Source organism: Eubalaena glacialis, chromosome 12 (assembly GCF_028564815.1).
Source record: "Eubalaena glacialis isolate mEubGla1 chromosome 12, mEubGla1.1.hap2.+ XY, whole genome shotgun sequence".
NCBI classification, from domain to species: Eukaryota; Metazoa; Chordata; class Mammalia; order Artiodactyla; family Balaenidae; genus Eubalaena; species Eubalaena glacialis.
This window is the reverse complement of record NC_083727.1, coordinates 21,638,054-21,661,081: the sequence shown is the minus strand read 5'-3', so window position 1 is coordinate 21,661,081 and position 23,028 is coordinate 21,638,054. Positions and strand designations below refer to the sequence as shown.

The 23,028-nt window shown below is 45.4% G+C and overlaps 1 protein-coding gene across 6 annotated transcripts in view; it reads left to right on the top strand.

Moving 5' to 3' along the window:
• Positions 1-957: 957 nt before the first annotated feature.
• Positions 958-23,028, top strand: part of PHACTR2 (phosphatase and actin regulator 2) — a 265,995-nt gene continuing 243,924 nt past the window's right edge. For all 6 annotated transcript variants that reach the window (XR_009702787.1, XM_061206734.1, XM_061206732.1 and 3 more), the window contains exon 1: positions 958-1,237. Coding sequence is in view for 5 of the 6 variants with exons in the window: in XM_061206734.1 (XP_061062717.1) it covers positions 1,024-1,237 (214 nt within the window). In the remaining variant the exon portion in view is untranslated. The remainder of the gene's footprint in view (positions 1,238-23,028) is intronic.

The window sequence follows — 23,028 nt, the reverse complement described above, 5'->3', positions numbered from 1 at the left end:
GCCCCCAATCTCCTTCTCTTCCTGCTGCCTCTCTAAGGCCTGTGGGTAAACCCAGGGACCTTTGTCCCCTGCCATGAGCTTTCAAGAGTGGTAACTCCTGAGTGTGATTCTGGGCAAGTCACAACTTAGGGGCCTAATCGTGAAACTGATAAAGCTTAGATTGTGAAATCACCAGCTGAATCAGCAATCATACAAGGCATGGTGGTAACTCACTGATTTCCAATCAACAGCAGCTGAGAGACCAGTCTTTCCACTAGAAAGCTTTGACTGAGACTTCCAATCTGTGTTAATTTATTCCGTTCTTTGGAAGCCTGACCTTTTAAACATGACCTACGAGTCTACCCAGCAGACAGAAACCCAGGAGTGTGGGCAAAGGTTGGAGGCAGAGAGGGCTTCGAGGGTAAAGGGTGAGAGGCGAAGGTCACTGGCCTTGACTTAAGGGTCTCCAGGATGGGTCACGAACGCACCAGCAAGTCAAGTGCCCTTTGGCGTTGCAGTTTCGAGTTTCGCATCCTTAAACTAGGTGTGATCATTTCGGTTCCATCACAGGGCGCTCAAGGGTGTGTACATGGCCTTCCTCAAAACCCCCGCCCACCGCGTGTCCCCCACCCCTAATGAAAATAGTATTGTTAACCTTGACCTTGCATCCCAGCTCCTGAAGCCCCAAGCTCCACTAATCTGAGGCCTGCTACCTGGGTGACGACCAGAGGGGACCCTATGGCTGCCAGCCTGTCAAGGGCCGTGCCCAGGCCCTGGGGGTGGAGCAGCGGGCAGGTTCGCGGGCACAGAGGGCGGCCCAGCTCCGAACCCTGCGGCTTTCGCCGGCGGGAGCGAGAGCCGGCTGTAGGCGGCTCCTTCCTGTGCAAACTTTTCTGTCCTCTTCCTCCTCCCGCCCTCCCCACCAGCTTCTCGGCGCCCGGCGTCCAGCCTCCCCGCCCTCTTCGCTGCCTCGGGGTAGCCGCGCGCCGGGCAGCGCGGTCCTCGGCGCCGGCCCCACCCCGCGCTCCGGGCCGCCAGGAGCCGATGGCCGAGGCGGGCAGGAGCCCCGCGGAGCCCCCGGGAGAGCCGGCCGGGCAGGCGGCGGCCGAGGTCCCCAAGCCCGAGGCGCCCGCCCGGCCGGCAGCGCCTGCCCTGCGCCGGCTGCCCGGGGACCCGAGTCCCCGCGGCCGCTCTCAGAGCGACCTGTCGTCGTGCTCGAGTCGGGGCCGCCCGCTCCGGGTCCACATCTCCGGCTCAGGTAAGGGCAGCTCGGGCGCGGGGGGCCGGGGGTAGGGCCGGCGCGGGCAGGTGGCTGCGATGGGGACCCGGCCAGCCCGGGGCGTCAGCGGGCAATGGCCCAGCCGGCTGGCGGCGGGAGTGGAGGAGGGGCTGGGGGGGGGGTCGGGGCTGGGAGAAGCTGAACTCCCCCACCCCGCTGCCGCTATCCTCCTTGGTGGCCGGCGGCTCGGTACCCTCGGCGGGAGATGCTCCGCCCCGGCTGGGGCGCCGGGTGGGCGCGCGTTTCTCCCGGGCGAGACGCACCCGCCGGGATGCGGAGCGCTCCCACGCGGCCGTGCGGCTCTGCGGCGCCGGGGAGTCCCGGCTGCTCTGGTTCCTAGGCTTGTGCATCGGGAAGAGGAGCCTTCCCTCGGTCTTCAGCGCGACTTTGGCCCCTCGGAAGGGTGCGGTCCTCTCACGGTGGGGGTGGGGGGTTGGGCCAGTGCGAGTCTTGAACACCCTCCCAACCGCTCCTGCTTCTGAAACAAAGCCTTCCTTGGGGGTTTGCTGGTCCGAGGACCCGGAGTATGAGTTCTTCCTCCCTGTAAAACCCCACGCAGGTGGTGGTGAGAGTTTGGCCGTGATCCTTCACTGTTTGACCGAGGCTGGAGCCAGCCCCTCTGCGGTAGCACCTGCCCGCGGGTTCTCCTCTGCCCCGTGTGCACCCCCGGCGCCAGCGACTGCTCGGGGCACCGGACGGCCAGATCCAGGCTGAGGGCCGGTGCTGCCAGCGCGGAGCTGCGTAACGGGGGGCAAATCGCTTAACCTTATCTCTCACATCTCGGTGTTTAAAGTGGGAAGGAGAGTGTGGAACTACCATATGGGGAGGTTATGGGGGGATTAAATAATTAATGATTTAAAAATGCTTTTAAACAAAGCCTTCTCCTAAGAACTGTAGAACCGTTTTTGAAAGTCCACCAGGCTTGTTAAGTTTCTGCAGATCGTTTTCTGATTTGCCATCTCAGGAGGATGCGTGAGAGCTGGGAAGCTGGGACTGAAGCTAACATCAAATCTACCAGTAGCAGCGACAGGCCCTTGTAATGGTGCAGAGCTTACACCCTACCCTCCACCACTACTGCCTCAGGCTCTGTGCTCGGGGGCCAGGCCTTGAAGCGCCCAGGCGACCTCACTCCTACCTGAAGCCTAGTTTCCCCTTCAAAAAAAGGCACATTTCCATGTCTCTGACTCCACTCCACCGGCAAGCCAGCTCTGTTTCCCATCAAAGCCCTCTTTCTTATTCCTTTTTTTTTAAATTTTTAAAAAATTTATTTATTTATTATTTATTTATTTTAGGCTGCGTCGGGCCTCAGTTGCGAGCGCCGGCTCTTCCTTGTGGTGCCCAGGCTTCTCTCTAGCTGTGGTGTGCGGGTTTTTTTCTCTCTCTAGTTGTGGCACGCGGGCTTAGTTGCCCCGCGGCCTGTGGCATCTTAGTTTCCTGACCAGGGATGAACCTGCGTCCGCTGTGTTGTAAGGCGGATTCTTTACCACTGGACCACCAGGGAAGTCCCCTCTTACTTTTGTAATATCGCCTTTGCTGCACAACGTGTATATGTAGAAAACATCAAACGTATTGTTGATCTGACTTCGCAGACCACTTTGGTTAAAGCCGGTTGGAATTGTTAAATACAGGTAGTGGGATGTAGGTTATGGGATGTTTGTGAAGAATCTTCTGCCAGATTCATATTGTGGAAAGTATTGAGTTGAATGTATTTTTCCTCCTGGTTTTTATGTCTTGGCCAGACTGAACTTGACCCCTGGATAATCTTGATTGATTTTTTTTTTTTTTTTTTTTTACAAAGATTAACCATTCAGGTGACTCTAAAGAGACAACTGCAAATGTGTCCAGTTGGTGACGGTAGACAAAATAAGCATAGCGTGTATCACCATTTTTCATTTTCATAGATGGAAATCAAGGCCTACACGTAGAAAAGGGGCAGTAAAAACCTTTTAAATGTGTATGTGCAAAGTGCCCCTCATGTGAACTGTGAACTTCAGTTTATAAAATTATTTTATCTCCAAGAACTCTATGCCTTCTGTGTACTTTTAAAGGCTATTAGGAAGTGACAACTTTCAGCTGAGTTGTCCTGTGCACCCCAGGATGCTGACCAATGTGTGAAAGAGTGAACTTCTACGTGAGTGTATTTTATCTTCAGAACTGAGCCTTGGATTTCTTTAAGAGCAGGCTAAACATGATGAGGAGCTCCCTGCATTTCTTAAGAGTCAGAGAGAAAACGAATGAGTTGGTCCCTCACTGACACACACACAGTATTTCCCTAGAATCCTGCAGCCTCTGCAGCCAGGCTGGATGGATGGAGAATCAGCCAGATGACTGGGCTGATAACAGAATTGTCACAATAGGAAGATTACAGCCTCTTGTGAAAACATTCCTTGACCATAGGGTAGCCCCGTTTCTAGGCCCTCCCCAGAAGTTCTGGGCACACAAGTGGGCAGTATCCAAAGCGAGATCATATGTGGCCTGGCCAGAGCCAGCCCCAGCCCAGCAGCCCCGGCATCATCTCAGAATCTTGGACCCTACCCCAGACCTGCTTAATCCCAGTCTGCATTTCACAAGATCCCCAGGTTGTTATAGGAACATTAACGTTTGAGAAGCATTACTCTCTGCCACTGGTTTGCAAAGTTGGTTACACATAGGAGTCCCTTGGCGAGTTAAAAAAAACCACCACCACCAAAATCACAGCAAAACAATTCATGGCTAGGTCCCAGCCCCAGAGATTCTGATTTAATTGGCATCAGGTGATTCTAATGTGTGGCAAGGTTTGGGAACCACCATGCCATGGCCTATATATCAGCATGACTTGCTGCCGTATGTATTGTGATATTGTGACCAGGGTTGGCCTGGGCAAGTGTAAGGCTGAAGACTTTGGTTTGGTACCTTCTCACATCCCTACTGGTATTCTCCTCTGCTGCTTCCACCTCCCAAGTGGCTTTTCTCACTCCCTTTTTTTGATTTCAGCTAGTTGCCAGTAAGTCCTTCCCAAGGGTTAATTTCTAATAATGAGTTAATTACCCGGTGGGAGTCTTTCGGAGAGTGTTGAGGGGGGAGGCAACTTTGCAGTGGTGCGTGGCTGGGAGGGGGCAGAGGAGGAGAGGGAGGAGAAGACTGCAAAGTGTTCACCAAGGGTTGTCAGAGAAGAGCCTCACTCCAGAACAAACGGCCATCCCCATCTGTCACCCCACATCCCAGCACTGCTTCCTTTCTGTCCCTAAAAGAATAATAAAAACTATGAAACTCGAAGTTTTTGCCTATTATGCCAATAAGAGACAATCCAATACAAAAAAATATTTTTAAAAGACCAGCTCTGTACGTGCACTGTATTGATGCTGTGGAGATATCACAAGAGAATCCACTTTCTGTTTGTACTTCGTTACTGGATTTTTGTCAAGAAAAGCATCTCAGGCTTCAATGGCTTTTATTTAACTTGTGATTTGAATAGTTAATTTTTCACATGATAAAAATGCATGTACTTTGTCAGCAAAATCTCTAGTTTTAAATTTTAAAATCCATACAAAACGTGAAGAAAGCCATATATTTTCAAATAAGTACATTTTAAAAATATAACTGAAGTAAAATTGGAATTGATACATCAGCCCTGTTATTGAGCTTAGAAAAACATTGCTTTATGGTTTTGAATTCACTGTTCTGGAATTCAACAGAAGTTCTGGATTTTTAAAATCTAGTATTTCTTTGTAAATAAAGTGGTGTTTTATCCATTAAAAAAAATAAAATCCCAAAGCAAGGTTTTCATGATATATGGACAGGTGTTCTCTTAATTTTCAGGTCAATCTTCTTCCGCATTGAGAACTTTAATATATTCAGCGGGTTCTGATGGTCTTTTCTGATAAGCCCAATGTTTAGTAAGTAAAGAGCCTTAGGACACAGTCCAGGACTTACTCCTATTGTAAGCTCTCATCAAGTACTGACTGTGGACCTACTGTGTACCAGGCACTGTGCTGGACCCATCGGGCTGTAGGAGTACCAAGAGGCGTTTGCTGTCTTCAAGCTATGACTCTTAGTCTTGCACGTAGGGCTGCACAGAACAGAAAACATTTGAGCCACCTTAAAAAGGGAGGTATGAGCAGATGGGCCACTTCATCAGCTTGGTGTCCAGACACAGTCTCATCTCTTTTGGTACCCTGATTCATCCCTCCGGCATCCCTTTGCCCTAGTATACATAGGTGTGTAGGTAATGGCAAATCCAGTATCTTTGTCTTGAGTCTTTCATCGCTGGTGTGTTCAGTGCCTAGTGGAGTGAGAATCTAGTCAACCTAGATGTTCTGTCCATCCATACCTGCTACTACCTGGCCACTGCCACGAGGTGCTGCTGTCCAAGACGGGTTCTGCAGGTGATGGTCACCTGTCCCATTGGGGGAAGTCCTTGCTGTCCCCACCTTGCCGGTGCTCCCAGAGTGCCTCCCACTGCCCTCTAGGTTCTAACTACTCCAGTTGGTGTTTGCAGGCTCAGCCTTTGTTATCCAAAGCATAAGGACGTGCTGTGCCAGGGTGGGGCGGTCCCAAGGGAACTCTTGGTCCCCGATCACAGCGGGGCTGGAGCAGCCCTAGGCAGGAACAATGGATGCTGGCTCACTTTCCATTCACATAACTCAGAGTGTTTTTGTTTGTTTGTTTGTTTGTTTTTAACCAAAAAAAGACCATTTGGCTCTGGGTGTACTTTCTGTCTCTGCCTTCTCACAGGAGAGTAAAACCATCCTGCCTGGAAAGGCAGGGCAGCCTGGGCAGAGCAGACAAGGGGGGCTCAAATGCAGCCTGTGCCCTGCCCTGGCCAAGCTATACAGTCTGGGGTGGACCTGCATGCCCCCACCTCCTCCAAGAAGGGAACCTTTTTCTTTGTGCAAAGGCTGTGGGCTTCGCATCCAGCTAGGAGCTGCCCACTGGTCAGGCTTCATCCCAGAAGGGGTGCCTTTATCTAATGCTCACAAAGTCACCATATAAGCCAAGATGATCCTGTACCCGAGGTTAAGACATTTTAAAACTCAACATCACCTGTTATCTTGCAGCAGAGGCTGAAACACTAAAAATCATCTTCACCTGTTAGGTAAGGACATGCCTGTGAAGTCAGGCTGCACTTGACCTGGAGCTGAGACCAGAGAGCTTTCAGGAACGGAGGTGGCCCTACGGACCAGTTCCTCTTTCTCTTCTAGCGCTTCCTCAGGGATGGCACGGCCTCCCCGACTCTCAGCTTCTCTTTGCCCCTCTGCTTCCTAATCTGAACAGATGCTCCTGGTGAGAATCTGTTTTGTGGGTGCTTCCTCATCCATCTACTTACACAAACCCTACCTCATAGCTCCTACCTCCCCACCACAGCTTACCTTCACTTCCTCTTGGCTCTTGTTGGTATTTTACCTGGACAACTTTCTTCGTGTTTTTCAGTTCAAATTCCCTAGAGAAGATCCACTGTTTGAAGCCATAGGTCATAGGTCACACAGAGGTCACAGAGACATTGTCTGTCTTGATCCGATACCCACCCAAACTCAAGCCAGTTGTGGCCTGGAGGGTGAAGTCTTCACTTAGTGCCAATAAGGCCACTTAGGAAGAAGTGAGTGGGGCAGTTTCATTCATTCATTCAACTAGTATTTATCGAGGTGAGGCCTGCTATGTGCCAGTCACTGTTCTAGGCTCTGGGTGTACAGAGATGAGCAGATGTGGTCTGCAATTTGGGGAGTAAGAATGAAAGCAGAAAGGATATGGCTGCCCGGAGACAGCAGCATGTGTAGTGGTCTAAGCCATTGTTATTTGCCATGTTTATGCTCAAAAAATGACTGATGGTGGTGGTAATGACTCTTGTTCTTGTTTTCAGAGGATGCCTGAAGAGCGAATTATACCTAAACTGGGGAAGCTCTAGTTGGCATCAGTAGTTCAATAGTAGCTCTGGGACTGCTGGCAAAGCTGTGGATTTGTTTTGAGCTCCAGACACTGCAGGTGGTACACTAGGTGAGGGAGCATATCTTGATTTTTTCTTCATTCATTCAGTTAACAAACAGCTAGTGGGCTAAACACAGAGGCTGTAAAGACATCCCTAAAGGAACAGTGGGGGGAAGACAGGCAAATAAACCAATGACTGCAGTGCCACCAAGTCTGAGCTATGACTTGTGCCCAGTCCTGGGCCTGGGGGAGAACCTAGAAGGCTCAGCTATAGGAAATGGCTTGGGGGAGGGTAATCAGGAAGGGCTTCCTGGAGGAGGTGAAACCTATACTATCTCCAGGCAAGAGGAGGAACAGGAAGATGGAGGAGGATTGTCTGGGGAGAGGAAAGAGTACAGGAAAAACACCAAGGCCTGAAACAACCCGGCATCGTCAGAAAACACTCAGCAGTAGGGTCCTGGGGGAGAGAAGGGAGGTTAGGGTGCTGGGCCAAGGCCAGAGAATGAGAGCTTCCTGTGTCTGAATGCTTCCCGGGAGACACAATTTAGGTGACATTTGTAAGGCATTTGCAAGCTTGATAGGGGGCGTGTTCGGAGTGTATTCTGACATGGACGCTGAGGGACAATGGTGGGGAGAACACAGCCAGCTGAGATTTGAGACACAGAATCACGGTTATTATCAGTGTGATCCTGGTCAGCTTACTTCCCCTCCTTCCGCTTGGCTTCCTTATATCTGACCTGGAAATGATTAGTAACGCCTAGCTCATAGGGTTCATGTGAGGCTGAAACTGTGAAAGTGCTTTTGGACGTTAAAGTGCCACGTAAATGGTGGCACCTTGGGCACCCGTCTATTACAGGACTTACTATGGTGTAGTAAACTGTGCATCCTTCCTCGTGCTGTAACAGCACTGAAAACAGAAACTATGTTTAATTGATTTTTGCATTCTCAGTGCCAGATACGGGGCCTGGTATATAGTAGGTGCTTACTAAATATTTATGGACTTAATGCATGAATTCCCTAAAAGTCAGTTCTTTTGACATGAAGTCATAAATCAAAAAACTAGGTGAAGTGATAAAAAATATAAATGGAAAGTTGGGTAGAAGCTATGATTTCCAAATGTTTAAAACACACAAACACACACACACACACACACCAGAATTAACTAGAGTGTTTTTGAAGAGCTGTTGATGAAATCCTGAGCGCTTCCTTGGGAGTATTGTGCGAACCTTGCTTCACAATATCTTCGTAAAAGCAGTTTGTGAAAGGGAAGTCGTGAATGTCAGTCCAGCCTCGGGCTGGTGTCGGGGATTCTGCAGTCTCCTTGCAGGGCAGTGCTGGGTGTTGGATGCAAGAGCGTAGGCAAGAGGGCTTAGAAGGAAGTGAACTTTCACGCGAATCCAGTCCTGCATATTTATACACGCTATCACATTTCACCTTTATAGCAACCCTGTGACATAGCTAAGTATCAGCTCCACTTTTTAGATGAGGAACCTGGCTTCAGAAAACTGGAATAACCCAGCCAGTCCCACAGGTAGCAGGGAAGTAGTAGAATAGATACTCAAATCTTTATGACTCCAAAGCTCACGCTCTTTTCCTTACCTAATAGAACCTTAGTGCACAGCCATCGCCACTCAGGGAAAACGACTCGTATGTACCCCACCACCAGGGCGGAAATCCAGTTATGTTTTACTCTACAGATACTATTCTGAGATCATCAGAATAAACATGTTTCTATCAAAAGGTCATTTTCAGGCCCCAGCCAGTTGTCTGTCTATTTTAAGGTCTATCCAACACTTCAGATTTCTAGTATAAACAACAAATTTGGATTAACTGTAACGGGATTCTGGGATCCTGTATTTTCAGGCAAGCATGCTTCAGTGATCATTACTGAGGTGCGTCCTTTTAACCTAAAACTACTCAATCTTGGAGTCATGTGTGTAATTCATGCCCAGGAACCATATCTTGTCTCAGAGTACAAGTGTAGTTTCAGTTACAAAAGTGAAGCTCAGGAAGAAAACCCTGAAGCAGCTTTAGTGTTTTTAAAACACCCTACTGGCTGACTCATTATCTTTGATCACACTAGCTGAAATTTGCACGGAGAAGTGGGTTGCAAGGCTTGCCTTAGAAAGGTTTCTGAGATCTAGCTCACTGCGTGACCTATTGGCTAAAACTTGACATTTATATACCTTACTTAGCAGTTTCTCGATGCCTCTGTGAAGGCTTGAGAAAAAGTAGCTATTGCTTACCCCTCATAACAGGAAGAAACTTGTGACTTAAAGAAAAGTGCATTATCTATCCCCAGAGCTCAGGGCTGTGACTAGGGTGGGAATATCATCGGTGTGATGCTTCAATTCTAGATCAGCAGCACACATATTTTAAGCGCGTGACGTATAATTTATGGCCACGATTCAGGTCATCAGGTTGGTCTGTAATCTTTTGCCTTCATGTATATTTTAACCTACCTGAATGGCATCTTCTTTATGGGTCTCACTTCTATTAGATAATAATTGAGTAACCTAAACATCAATAACAAACATTTATCAAATCATTCTTTTCCAACCTACTGGGCTTTATAAATCTTTGATTGCTGCTTTTCTAGATGAAGAGGACAGAAAGATTTGATGATGACAAAGAACATGATTTGTGTTTAATAAATGTAATAGAACTTATGTCTTCAAATGAATGTTATCTTTTAGGATTGTCATATACTTATGCCAATTATGGAAGATATGCTTATTTCAATTAGGATTCTGCTGGGTGAAACAGTGTTTAACAAAAGCTTTATGATTAAAATATTCAATCCCTCATTTTATCCACTTTCCCTGATTACAGCACGACTGTAGCTCTTTCTAAAAATCATGTCTAACTTTCAGAGACATGGATTTACTGTCAGTGGGGAAGATTTGAAGAGACATTCCAGAAATGGCCAGGATAGTGGCCACATTGTGGGAATACATATACTGTCTCCCAGCATGATTATTTTGGTGGGAATAACAATCATTTGGACATCTAAGTCATTCATGTTACTTTATAGTAATACTTCATACCCCCAGAATATATAACAATTCGATTTAGTGTGTGGTAACCAAGCAGGTCAGTTTGGGCCATTAACGTAGTGACTCTGAGGTTAAGAAAGTAAAGAAGACAATGTGACATTTGTGGGAGGGCTTCAGTAAGGCATGAATGAGAAGATTATTAAGTGATAGCAAGGATTTGCTCAAAATGAACAATTTTCCATAGCCAGGAATACAGACTCCCTTGTTCGAAAGAAGTTTTTGTTTTTGTTTGTATAAGGATATAAAAGCAGTTCAAAACCAGTAAGTAGAGTTGTGTATCATGAGGACCCAGAACCAGGAACTGATAAATTGCCTGTGGCCAAGGAGGGCACTCTTTCGCCATCTCTCCATCACTTTTTTTCCCCTAGGGCTCTATCTATCTATCTATCTATCTATCTATCTATCTATCTATCTATCTATCAGTCATCTTCCCATGCATCCTTGCATCCATCCATCCATGCATCCAGCCATACCAGATTTCTCTGCTATTACAAGCACGCGTTTCCTCAGAGTTTCCGCATTCACACGTCTTCAGTTAGAGCAAACAGAGACTCCTTGGTGTCCTTGGATCCAATTCCAAATGCCCAGCCTGGGTCAGGTAGCCATTCCCATAACCAGCTATATCCATTGTATAGGACAAGCAAGGCTGCTGGCACGCACTCTTATAGGTGCGGACAAGATAGTTCTTAGATTAGAGATGGTTAGGATGGGAAAACACACCAACGGTATCCATTACCTCAGTGTACCAGAGGACTGGCAAAGTGAGGAATTCCTGGGCTTCTGGGAAGCGAAAGTGCCACTGAAAAAACCCAAATGCCTGTTAAGGTCAGAAACAAGAAAAAAAGTGGGGTGGAGAGAGGGACAAATTAGGAATATGGGATTAACAGATACAGACTACTATACATAAACTAGATAAGCAATAAGGATTTACTGTATAGTACAGGAAATGATACTCAATATCTTGTAATAACCTACAGTGGAATATAATCTGCAAACAAAAACAAAACCCAAAACGAATCACTATGCTGCACACCTGAAACTAACGCAGTATTGTAAATCAACTCTACTTCAATTAAAAAATAAATTAACTAAAAAAAGAGTGGCGTAATAAAATTGGATTGCATAAGGAAACAGTTGTCTATGATGAAGCAGATGTTCTATAGCACAGCGGGGTGTTTTGGAGTTATGGGGAAGGAAGCAAGAAGGCGGGATCTTCCTAGGGAACAAGGTAAGAGTAGCAGGATGATGGAAGTCGTTGGCCGGGATGCAGGGTGGGGACACCTGTTGGAGGGGTGGGTCACAGGGCAGATCTTATGGACTGAGGAGTGTGAAGAACACAGGGGAGATGGTTTGGGTGTGAAGACAGACAATCTTCTCTCTTGGCCGATTAATGGGATACCCCGTGTCTCCCTCCACAACCACCACACCAGCTGTAGGGTGCACATAATCGTGGTGCCACCTGGGCCCCTTGTATTTCCGTTCAGCCCTCATTGGTCATTTACCAGACATCCTCCACCTCGCATTCCTTTAGGAGCTTTAGCAATGGGTCTCACACAGCAGATCATTTGTGCCTCTTTCCAAATGGAACTCTGAGGCAGTGAGGCTGATTCAAACCCTGGTTCTCTGTGGATTATGTTCTCCCAGAGGGTGACCCTGGCTTCTGGGGCCTGTTTGGGGGGTGTGGGTTGGCATTCCTCTGGCCTGATCTGATAAAACATTTCTTAGCATAGGTTTAGGGTTGGCATTAGGTCACATGCAATTATCCAGATCAAGATTGGTAGTTTTTCACTGGGATGATGTTTCTTTAGGCAGCTGACAAATTCCCGGTGGGCTGGGATATGAAAAATGTCTGTGGCCTCAGGCAGTGGCAAGATGGGAGTGTCTGCCCAGGCCCAGGAATACACTGGAGGGACCAGCAGTTGCCAGAAAGCTGCAGAAAGAAAAAAGAAGGTGTTTTGAACTTTCTGGTGCCGAAAAACTTACCTTGTGCATCAAAATCTGTGTGTAAATGTCCCCCGTCCCACTGTCCCGCTTTGGGCTTCCTGGCTGCCACTCCTCCCTTCTGTTTCTGCACACACATACTTTAACTGCTGCTCTTTGAGCCCTCTCCCTCCAAGGTGTCCCTTGATGTTCACTTTCGCAGGCCGTCACCTGTGTTAAACTCTTACTGAGGCTGGGGGGTGGAGGTGTCTCGATATGATTCAGCTGGTCCCTGTGCCCCAGCAAGGAAGCCCTTAATCCCAGGCTGTGGTTTTCAGCCATCATCACCTTGCCGCTCTGTTCATAGTCAACAAGCAGCAAAGGCATGCCACAAACGATGAAAAATTAGAGTCCTAGTCAGACCCCCCCAGGAAGCACTAAGTCCACCATTTTCTTCTAGAAGGGGTGATGTTTCAGTGCATCAGTGGACAGCTCACATCAACCTGCTGTAATGGCCTGTTGACCAGAGCTCTCACCCGAGTCCACATCTGATTTAGGTGACAGGGTTACAGTATCCAATTTCTCAAATGTTACTGTGCTTATGAATCACCTGAGGATCTCGTTGAAATTCGGTAGGGGTGGAGATTGAGCTTCTGCATTTTCTTATAGACTTCTAAGCTTTGCTTATGCTGCCGGCCCATGAACCACACTTTGAGGAGCAAGCCTCTGTGGATAGCTTTCACTGGGCTTGTCAACTATTTTAAGGATGGATTCCTTCTAGCGCTAATGTAGCTTACAATTCCATCCATGGAAACTTCTACACTGCTTGAAAGTCTACTCTTGCTTTCCTGTTTGGTAAGCCTGACTATGTATTATTTATAAGAGGTGGAAGCTCTGAAAGATTTAGTGAGAGGAGCCTTTAGAACTTCCACCCATGCAGGATATTTTGCTTCAAGAGTGCCCATGTAAATTGGCTCCTGGGATTTTATCTGTAAAGGCTTTATGCGTCTAGTGTCTAGCGGGTTTTCAGATGGTAGGATGAAGAGATGGAGATAGAATCTTTTTTGAGATATAATTTTCATATAACATTGTATTAATTTTAGGTGTACAACATAATGATTGGTGTATGTATGTGTTGTGAAATGATTAGCACAATAAGTTTAGTTGACATCCATCCCTGCCTTCAGTTACAAAAAAATTTATTGTCATGATGAGAACTGGTAAGATCTACTCTCTTAGCAACTTTCAAATACACAGTACAGTACTGTTAGCTATGGTCACCATGCTGTCCATTACACCCCAGGACTTATTTATCTTATAATTGGGAGTTCGCACCCTTTGACCCAGAATTTTAAACTTTGACCCAGAATTTTTTTTTTAACCTAAGATTAAAACACTTTAATCACTGGAAACTCATGACTCAAATCCAGTTTTTGAGATGGCATTACTCCAAACATGTAAAGATAAGAGTAAATTATGAATATGCACGTTTGAAAAGCTTTACATCTGTGTAAAGCTTTACATTTCTCATTCCTCATTTCTCAGTGTCTGTGATGCCTTTTGTAGAGAAGAGGGAGGGGCTGAAGGGGACTGGAGTTGAGGTTATTGACACCCAGACCAGGGCTTCTCATGGATGTGAGAAGGAAGGGAGGCCTCAGGGACTTCTGCCCTGATGGGCTGGGCATGGACCTCCTTCCAAGGAGACTGCAGATGCTAAGATGTACCTGAGGATCAGAATGTTGGTGGTCCCCTGAGAATCACAAGGATGCTGGAAAATACGCAGATCTGAGGATGTAATAAGCAGATATGTTAGTTTAGTCAACTGTGGTTGCTGTTACAATCCCCAGAGAAAATACCCTTTAGAAGTGAGAAGTATAACAATGGGGAGAAGCCACAGCTCTAAATGGAGAACTTTGACTTATTGTGTCAATCATGTAGCAGTTTATTATTGCCTTGGATAGTGCCAGAATCTTCCTACCTAACCACTTCATTCAACAAATAATTGTTAAAGCAACCACTGTGCAGTAAACTTTAACTTCTCATATTAGTGTAGACTGTCTCCGATCTCTTTGAGTGCAGCATTTGAGTATTAGACTTTTGTAATCTCCGTACTACCTCACTTATAGCAGTTGCTTATAAAGCATGTGTTGGAAGTGACAGATTATACTTGGGACAGCTTGCAGTCACCTAAAAGTGGTGAGAAGCCACAGCTGAAAAAAAATGAGAAGCATAAGGGAGAAAGAGTATAGTGAGGTCTGTTAGCAGCACTCAGATCACCTAAGAGAACCTAAAGAATAAACACTGAAAAGACATCATTGGATTGCATCGGAAAAATGTTACTGGAATTCATAGCCAAAGCACTTTCATTGAAGTTTGGGGAATGGAGACCCAGAGAGGCACGGGGGGAATTGAGTTGAAGGGTAGTTTCAACACCGGGGCCATGGATGGAAATAAAGGGTGGGAAGCGGAGGAAATAACCGTCAACAATAAAAGTCTTTCTGTGAAGCAAATACTTTTTGCACAGTACTTTTCAATAATCGTTCGTTAGCATGGTATTCTGTGCTCGGTCGTATACGTTTATGGAGGATATTAAGCATGTAGCAGATGCTGCTCTATCAGGATTAAGAACAAATCGAAGATACGTGTAGGAAGTGTAGGAAGACTGGAATGATCTGTGATAGTCAGGCACCTGTCACTTGCCAGGTATTTAAGGAGTGAAGTGAGCAATATATTTCATCCAAAAGCTTAAACATGCTTATCCCAGCCTGGAAATGTGCCTGTAGGGCTAAAACCCACGCACGTTCGTCCATCCATCAATGATGTTCAGCAGGTATTTGAAGTATGGGGAATGGAGACCCCATTCCCCAAACTAACAGTTCAGCAGGTACTGAGTCTCTACTATGTGCCAGTAAGAAAACAAAAGCCAGGCCTTGGAGCCTATGTTACAGTGGGGAATGTTAAACATAAACAAAGCCTGATGCTAGTGAAAGTGGGAAGGACAGATTTTGAGCAGTAACATTCTAAGGAATAGGGAAAATAGTCTAGGATGGACTGAACTTGACTTCAGTTTGTACAGAGGTGACTGGGTGTTTTAAAGGGAGAAGGAGATGGACTTCCCTGGCGGTCCAGTGATTAGGACTGCGTGCTTCCACTGCAGGGGAAACAGGTTCGATCCCTGGTTGGGGAACCAAGATTCCACAAGCCGTGCAGCGCAGCCAAAAAATATATATATATATATGTGTGTGTGTGTGTGTGTGTGTGTGTGTGTGTCTGCGTGTGTGTGTGTGTATTATATATAAAAAATATTTTAAAAATGGAAGAAGGAGGGAGTAGTGAGGGGAGTGGGCAGGGACTCAGTAGGGTCAGGAAGTTGAAAAATTACAAAAAGTGTGAAAAAGGGGCGTTGGTCCATGTGAAACCAGTTTGGGCTTGTTTGCTGGTGCTCATTCCTTATCACTTATGGAAGTTAGGCTCCTACCCTCCCACAGAGGCTGGGAGCCAGGGGGCCCTATCTTCAGATTGGTTGGAACAAATAGTAAATTCTTTGGCAGCCTTGAGTTTTCTCAGGCAGACACTTTAAGGGGGGCTGGGGTCATCCTAGGGAAGCAGCCTTGAGCCATTAGAAACAACATTAGCATTAGTTCAGATATTTACAGGCTAAGATTGAGGCCTAGTCAAGAAGAGGGCTCAGAGGAGCCTGGCTAAAGTTTGGCCATGGAGAAAATCTTTGTCATTGGAGAGAGACAGTAAACAAAATAAATTAAAAAATAATAGATGGTGATAATAAAGTGTGGGAGAGATCAGGGAATCTTGGGGTGGAGGTATGGAGATTGCAACCTTAGATATGGTAGTCAATGCGGGCCTCACTAAAAGGCACCAAAAGAAAGGCACTTTCCTTTCTCAGGAAAGCTCTGAGAGAAGTGATGGTGAGAGACTTGGGGATACCTGAGGGAAAAGCCTTCTGGGCAGAGGGAAGACAAGGGTGAAAGCTCAGAGGCAGGGATTTTTTCTGTGCCTGAGAAACAGAAAAGAGGCCCGAAGGGTAAAGTGAGTTGACAAGATCACTAGGAGGCCGTGGGCCTCTGGACCGTATACGGATGTCGATTTTTCTGAGTGAGATGGGAAGTCAGTGGAGGGCTTGGGCAGAGGGGTGCCATGTTCTCTGATGAAGCAAAATGTGGAAAGTGAACTTGGGGAGACAACTGCTTCATACCAATATCCACTGAAGAGTGAGGCCACAGGTCTGACAGGGCTGTGATGTCTGCCTCTTCTTTCCCACTCCCCTTAGTTAATGGGCAGTAATTAACAAATTAGCAGGGCACTTTAAATGTTCTGTGAAAGTAGCTGAACTAATCAATTACCTTCAGACCTCCTCATCTGACCCCAACAATTCACACTGAGATTGAAGAACAACCGAAACAACGTTTTCCACTTTTCCAGCCTCAGCAAAATCAACCTATATTTCTTCCATCATTAAAATACACAATACATTCTTGATACAGATACATATGAAAGAAGAAGTGTAATTCCTCTCACATCCCCCCAACCTCACCTGTCTTCAGCTGGTGTCCTTTTAGACTACTTCTATGGAAATACACATGAATATATAGGCATCATTTTTTTCTTCACAAATTTGGAATTATGCGATGCATAATCTATGCAAACTGCACTTTTTAGTCAAAAGTTTCTTGGACATGCTTTCATGTCAATATACACGATTTATCTCACTCATTTTAAAGTTTGCAGAAAATTTCACAGTCTAGCTGTAGCATATTTTGTATAAGCACTTCCCTGTTGATAAACATTGCATTTTTCCCTGCATTTTTGATTTTACAAACAATGTTCAGTGAACCTTGGACGTGTATATCTTTCTGAATATGTGGGTGTATTTCCATGAGAAGATGCCCAAATCAAAGGTAATCGGGGCGGGGAAGGGGAGGGTGGAATGAATTGGGAGATTAGGTTTGACATACATACACTACCATGTGTAAAATAGATAGCTTGTGGGAACCTGCTGTATAGCACAGGGAGCTCAGCTCGGTGCTCTGTGATGACCTAGATGGGTGGGATGGGGGAGAGGGATGTGGGGGAGAGGGATGTGGGAGAGAGGTCCAAGAGGGAGGGGGTATATGTATACGTATAGCTGATTCACTTCATTGTACAGCAGAAACTAACACATTATAAAGCAATTATACTCCAATAAAAAAAAATCTAATAGGCACTACCATATTTTCCTCTAAAGTCTGTACAAATGTACACTCCCAGGAGATTGTGAGAGTACCTGTTTCCCCATACCCTCCCCAGGACAGAAAACTATTAACATTTTTTAGCCTTTGCTAGTTTAAGATGGATAGATTGTCTTTAGTTTTACATTTCTGTGATCACTGCTGTACTTAGCAAGTAGTTTATATTATCAGCCATTTGTTTTTTTTTCCCTCTGTGGTCTTGCTATACATTTCCTCTGCCCATTTTTCTAGTGTATTACTTTCTTAGATCTTGGTGTATTAAAAGTAGTACTCCTTTGTTGTATACGTTGGAAGTATGTATTTTCTACAATTCGGTTGCTTTCACTTTGTTCTCAGTACATTCTGTGGCTCAGGAACAAATCCAGTTTTGATGTGTGAAGGTACATGTTTATACACACATATGGAGGATTTACAAATAGCCATATATGTCTACATTGGCTTTGAAATGCCCTTCAATAAAAGCCATTCGGCTTCTGTGATTCTTATCTTCGATTTCTAGTGTGGGAGGCTTCCGGCTTTGCTTTTGTCTGGCCTTTGCATAACTTCATTTAACCAGTGGGGAATTACAGAGAGAAGATATTTACAATCAGGTCAGGTTACTGTGAACATCTGTGAAATTCAGGATATTTTCTGGGGGCAAGTTAAAATGTGGGACACCACCCTGCCTGAAGCAAGTTTCTATTGTTGTTACCCGGCAGATTCAAAGGTGTTACTTGGGGCCAAAGCCTTATCTCTTTAACAACAGCACTGCTGCTGAATTTCATTGCCTCTAGCCCCCAATCCTTGTATAAGTTTGGAAACAACTAATATAACCATCTGTGAAAACTTGTGGGAAAAAAGAATTGGGGGGTGAGGTCTTTCTGGTCTGTTCTGCTCTCTACCACGATGATCACCAACAGAGATACTTTACATTTCATGTATCAGTTTACTTTCTGCTTTTCCTCTTGCTCCAGTTTGCATTCCTAAATTTCTGGCCATAGAGGGACAAATAAAATATATGACCACTTCATCGGAGTGTCAGAATTTCCTTGATCAGAAAGTAACCCCAGCCACCTGTTTGAGTAATTTTTTTTCCCCTAACTAATCATGTGAATTGCCTTGTTTTGGTCAAATGTTGACACTCCCACCTACTCCCATCTTGCCACCACTACTCACAGATAAAATCTAATTATCACCTCAGGATGGTTTCTTGTCGTATAGTACATCACAGGCACAAAAGAATTTAGGGCACTTGACATTTAGTGGTTTTTTAAAAAACTGTTATTTTTTAAACTGATGTTTTAAGCTGATATTTCACAATTATTAAAAAAAGGAAAAAAGGAAAAAAAGAAGGGAAGGAAAGAAGGGACAGAGGGAGGGAGGAAGGAAGGGAGGGAGGGAGGGAACCAAATGTTTTACTAATTAATCTATTTGTAATGTTACATGGAAGTTACTAGTAGAAGGGACAGTGAAAACAAAGTGTTTAAGAAATTAATGAATGAAGGAACAGATTTCATGGAGCTCAGGCAGGTTTCTGTTCTCTGTAGATAATTACCAAATTCCCCAGCTTTGATTTGTGATTGTTCAACACAGAATTTTATGACGCCAGGTACTTGATCATCCAATCCCAGGTCATTCCAGACTTTAGTCCTTAAAGTTATTTATTTCAAGACATTAAGTATGGACTTTTGGTCTGAGCATCTCCAGTGCACCTAGGTGCCGGGTATAAAAAGTGGGCCAATAACTGATGGAAATGATGCTTGCTTGTCTTCCTCCATCCTAGAAACCATATTTGTCTTTGAAATAAAAATGAGGCCAGAATGAAAGGGCCGACTTGCCCCAGACTCACTTAAAGGGGGCCAGAAGAATTGGTCAAGCAGAGTTCACCAATGAGAGATTCACTTGATTTGACAGACTTTACATTTTTTTTTAATTTTTATTTTTATTTATTTTTTTATTTATGGCTGTGTTGGGTCTTCGTTTCTGTGCGAGGGCTTTCTCTAGTTACGGCAAGTGGGGGCCACTCTTCATCGCGGTGCGCGGGCCTCTCACTATCGCGGCCTCTCTTGTTGCGGAGCACAGGCTCCAGATGCGCAGGCTCAGTAGTTGTGGTGCACTGGCCTAGTCGCTCCGCGGCATGTGGGATCTTCCCAGACCAGGACTCGAACCCGTGTCCCCTGCATTGGCAGGCAGATTCTCAACCACTGCGCCACCAGGGAAGCCCCAGACTTTCCATTTTAAAGATAAATATTACCTGAAGGACGAAGGCCGTTTGATGGTCATTCACATTGGTCATTGTATAAATTACTTTAATCATCATCATAACTGTAGTATTATAGAGTTCACTGTTAACATATTTAATCCTCATAATTTTGGACTCCTGTTTGACTCTTTTTTCTTTTTAAAAAATATTTATTTATTTATTTTGGCTGCACTGGGTCTTAGTTGCGACACATGGGATCTTAGTTGCGGCATGCAGACTTCCTAGTTGTGGCATGCAGACTCTTAGTTGCAGCATGCATGTGGGATCTAGTTCCCCAACCAGGGATCAAACCCAGGCCCCCTGCGTTGGGAGCCCGGAGTCTTACCCTGGACCACCAGGGAAGTCCCCTGTTTGACTCTTATTTATCCCACCTCATAGATGAGGGAAGTGAGAGATAGCCTGGATCATACAGCCAGTGAATGCCAAGTGGGATTCCAACCCAGATCTTCTGATTCCAAGTTTAGGCTGCTGCCACCACCCCAGATAATCAGATAATTTACACTCCCACATCTGTGGGAGCGGACACTTGGTTGGGGATTGGAGGAGGAGGAAAGAGAAGGGTATGAGAGTGCCAGAGGCAGGTGGGCAGCGGGAGATATGGCCTGATGGTGAGATAGCTCCCTCTTAACTGCACAGGGTCTGGATGTTTGATAACTGACCTGGCCATCAGGGCCTGATCCAGCTCCTTTGAAACCACAGAAATGTGTGTCAGGGGGCTCCAAGGAGCTCTGGTTCTTTATGTGTCAGTGCAGAAAGAATTCAGCGAGAGGCAAACTGATAGATAAGAAGTGATTTATTAAAATAGGACGCTTGTGAGGCTTACAAGCAGGCAGGTGAGAGAGTGCTATGTCCCGAGAACTTAGTGGGCTACAGTTTTATAATCAAAGGAAAAATGGAGAGGGGGAGAAGACCACCTTCTTTCTCATTCTTGTGTAGACGTCATGCTTCCATCCTTAGTTCCTCTTCTGTGTCAGCGGGGGAGTTTTCTTATCTCTACATGGTCAGGCTGGGACTGTCATGGTGCTATTTAAATTAGCAGAAGGGCAGTGACATATGCTAAAAATGGTGAATCATCTCAGGTTTTAGTATAATGTTACCTTTTCCTTATATTTTTGTTTTTAGTGTGCTCAGAGGAGCGTGTCCTAGTAATCATTAACTTACTGAGCTCACTGGGCAGGATGTGGGTCTCAGTCCACCACTGTTTTATTGTTTGGGGGCATGTCTCATGCTTCTGTTGCATGCTTTTGTTGCTAAGCAAGCCTGCTCGGCTTTGTGGTTAAGCAAACCTGCTTTCTTGAGTGATCAGTAATTTACAGGGGTCTCCCATACTTTTTTCTTTACTTACAATCCCCTAGTGGGATTAACTATTCAGTCACCTACTTTGTCCCTTTACTCTGTCCCTATCACCTCCAGACTCTAGTTGTTTTACCTTGGCCACTTCTCCTACCAGATGGTCTTGTCTCAGGCCTGGAGGCACCAATTCCTTGCGCTCCTCCACCTCCCCTCCCGTTAGCATGCTGCAGCCTTGGAAATATAGATGTGTCGTTTCTTTTGCCTGGACTCTGAAAGAAACATAAAGGTGATGCCTTGTGAGTAGAAACATAAGGTAATCATGTTCTTGAACAGGTCAGATTTAGGCCAAGGGTCCATGGGACAAGCTGGAACAACACAGTCTGCACGTTGCTGCCAGAAGCACCCTTCCCCAGTGCTGCTTTTATTTTTCTCCTTCCTTCCTAGAAACACACTTGAAGGATGGAGAGGGTCCCTCGTGTCCAGTTCAGCCTCACTGGCTTCAGGAGACCCCCCAGCGTGAGCTCTTTCCTCTGAGCCTCCCTTGGCTCCACCCACCATGCTGCCCCAGGGACATCTTCCTTGTTCCCTCATGTCTCATGTCTTTATTTTTGCCCCAAATCAGGAACCCATAGGTTGAAAGAGAATTAAGAGAAACATTGTATTGATAAAATCAAAATGTAAACACCTCCCTTTACTTGAATATAACAATATCATAGGGAGAAAAAAAGTTACCCACCCTTTTTTCTCCAAAATGTTCAAATCTCCAGTTCACTTACTTCTTCCCTTTACCATATAAACAATGTTCTATCAGCATTAGAAATGTTCAGTTACTAAGTTCACATGTAGTAATAGTATTAGGCTTTAAAAACATAAGTCGTGAATGTCAGATCTATCATAAGGACCAAATTAAATGTTTTCATGTTCATGTTCACTTCTGGGGCCACCTGATGGAGAGACCAGGAAGCTCACTATTTTACTTATTCTTATCATCTTTATCAGTTTTTCTTAGTAATATTCTGGGCAGAGGAAAGTAAAGAGGATATGTAAGTAGATTATGTATTTCCAAGGTAGATTCAGGCTGTTTTTATAATGCAAAGAAGTAGAGATCGTCTTACAAAAATCTAGTGAATGCTATTTGTTTCTGAACTGGTCTTTGAGTAGACAGGTATGTTTGACTTTTAGCCCTTTGAAGGAAATTCCAGGACCTCACTGCAAACTGGACCAGCAGCTGGAATGCCTGGGTGTGGGTTAGGTGTCTCCCCCTCCCTGGGGGGAGGGGAGGTCTGTGACAAAGACGAATGAAAGAAAGGGCTGCTTGGCAGATTATAGTGGCTTTCAGCCACTTCCAGCCCATCTTTGGCCTTCTCCCACATATGGGGTGACTGGAGAGGTCTTGGGCCAAATAAGGTATGACCTTCTTTTTAATGGTCTGTGAAGGTTTCCTGGAATGGGGTCAAGGCTTTCCCCCACTGTAATATATAGAGGACTGTTCTGAGGGAGAAAGTGTCCTCATACTCTATTGCTTTGGGGTAGCTTTGGGTCTTGGCTGAAACATCCTCGTTGCAGGCATCTGCTTTTTATTTGCACCTGATCTAGTGGGTCAGCTCCAGCCACGTCTCTTGGACCATTATGAATTCAGAGTCAGCATCCCCTGGATCTAATGTGAGACCAGCCCGTTTCAAAATCGTCACAAATCCTACTGCTGAAATGTCAGGAGAAAGGAAGAAAAGGAGAAGGGGAAGATTCATGGGTTATTTATTAGTTTGCTATACTATGTATATCAATGGTAACTCTATCCTGACATCTCTCCCTCCCACCACACCCCTCACTCTGCCTGCATCTGAAGTAGGAAGAGACAATGGAGGAAGGAACTGAATATAATTCATTTATGAGCACGTAAGATAACTCCTTCTCCTCTCCCTTCTTACTTTACTATATAGCAGATGTTACCAGTTACTTTCCAGTACTTAAGAAAAAATTTAGAACAGGGATTATCAGCATTGTTATGCAAACATTATGAAGATGTAGAGTTCTTATACATATGGGAATTATGTGAAGAAAATACGTACTTGATGTTTTTTAACATATTTAGTAAATATTACATAGTATTAT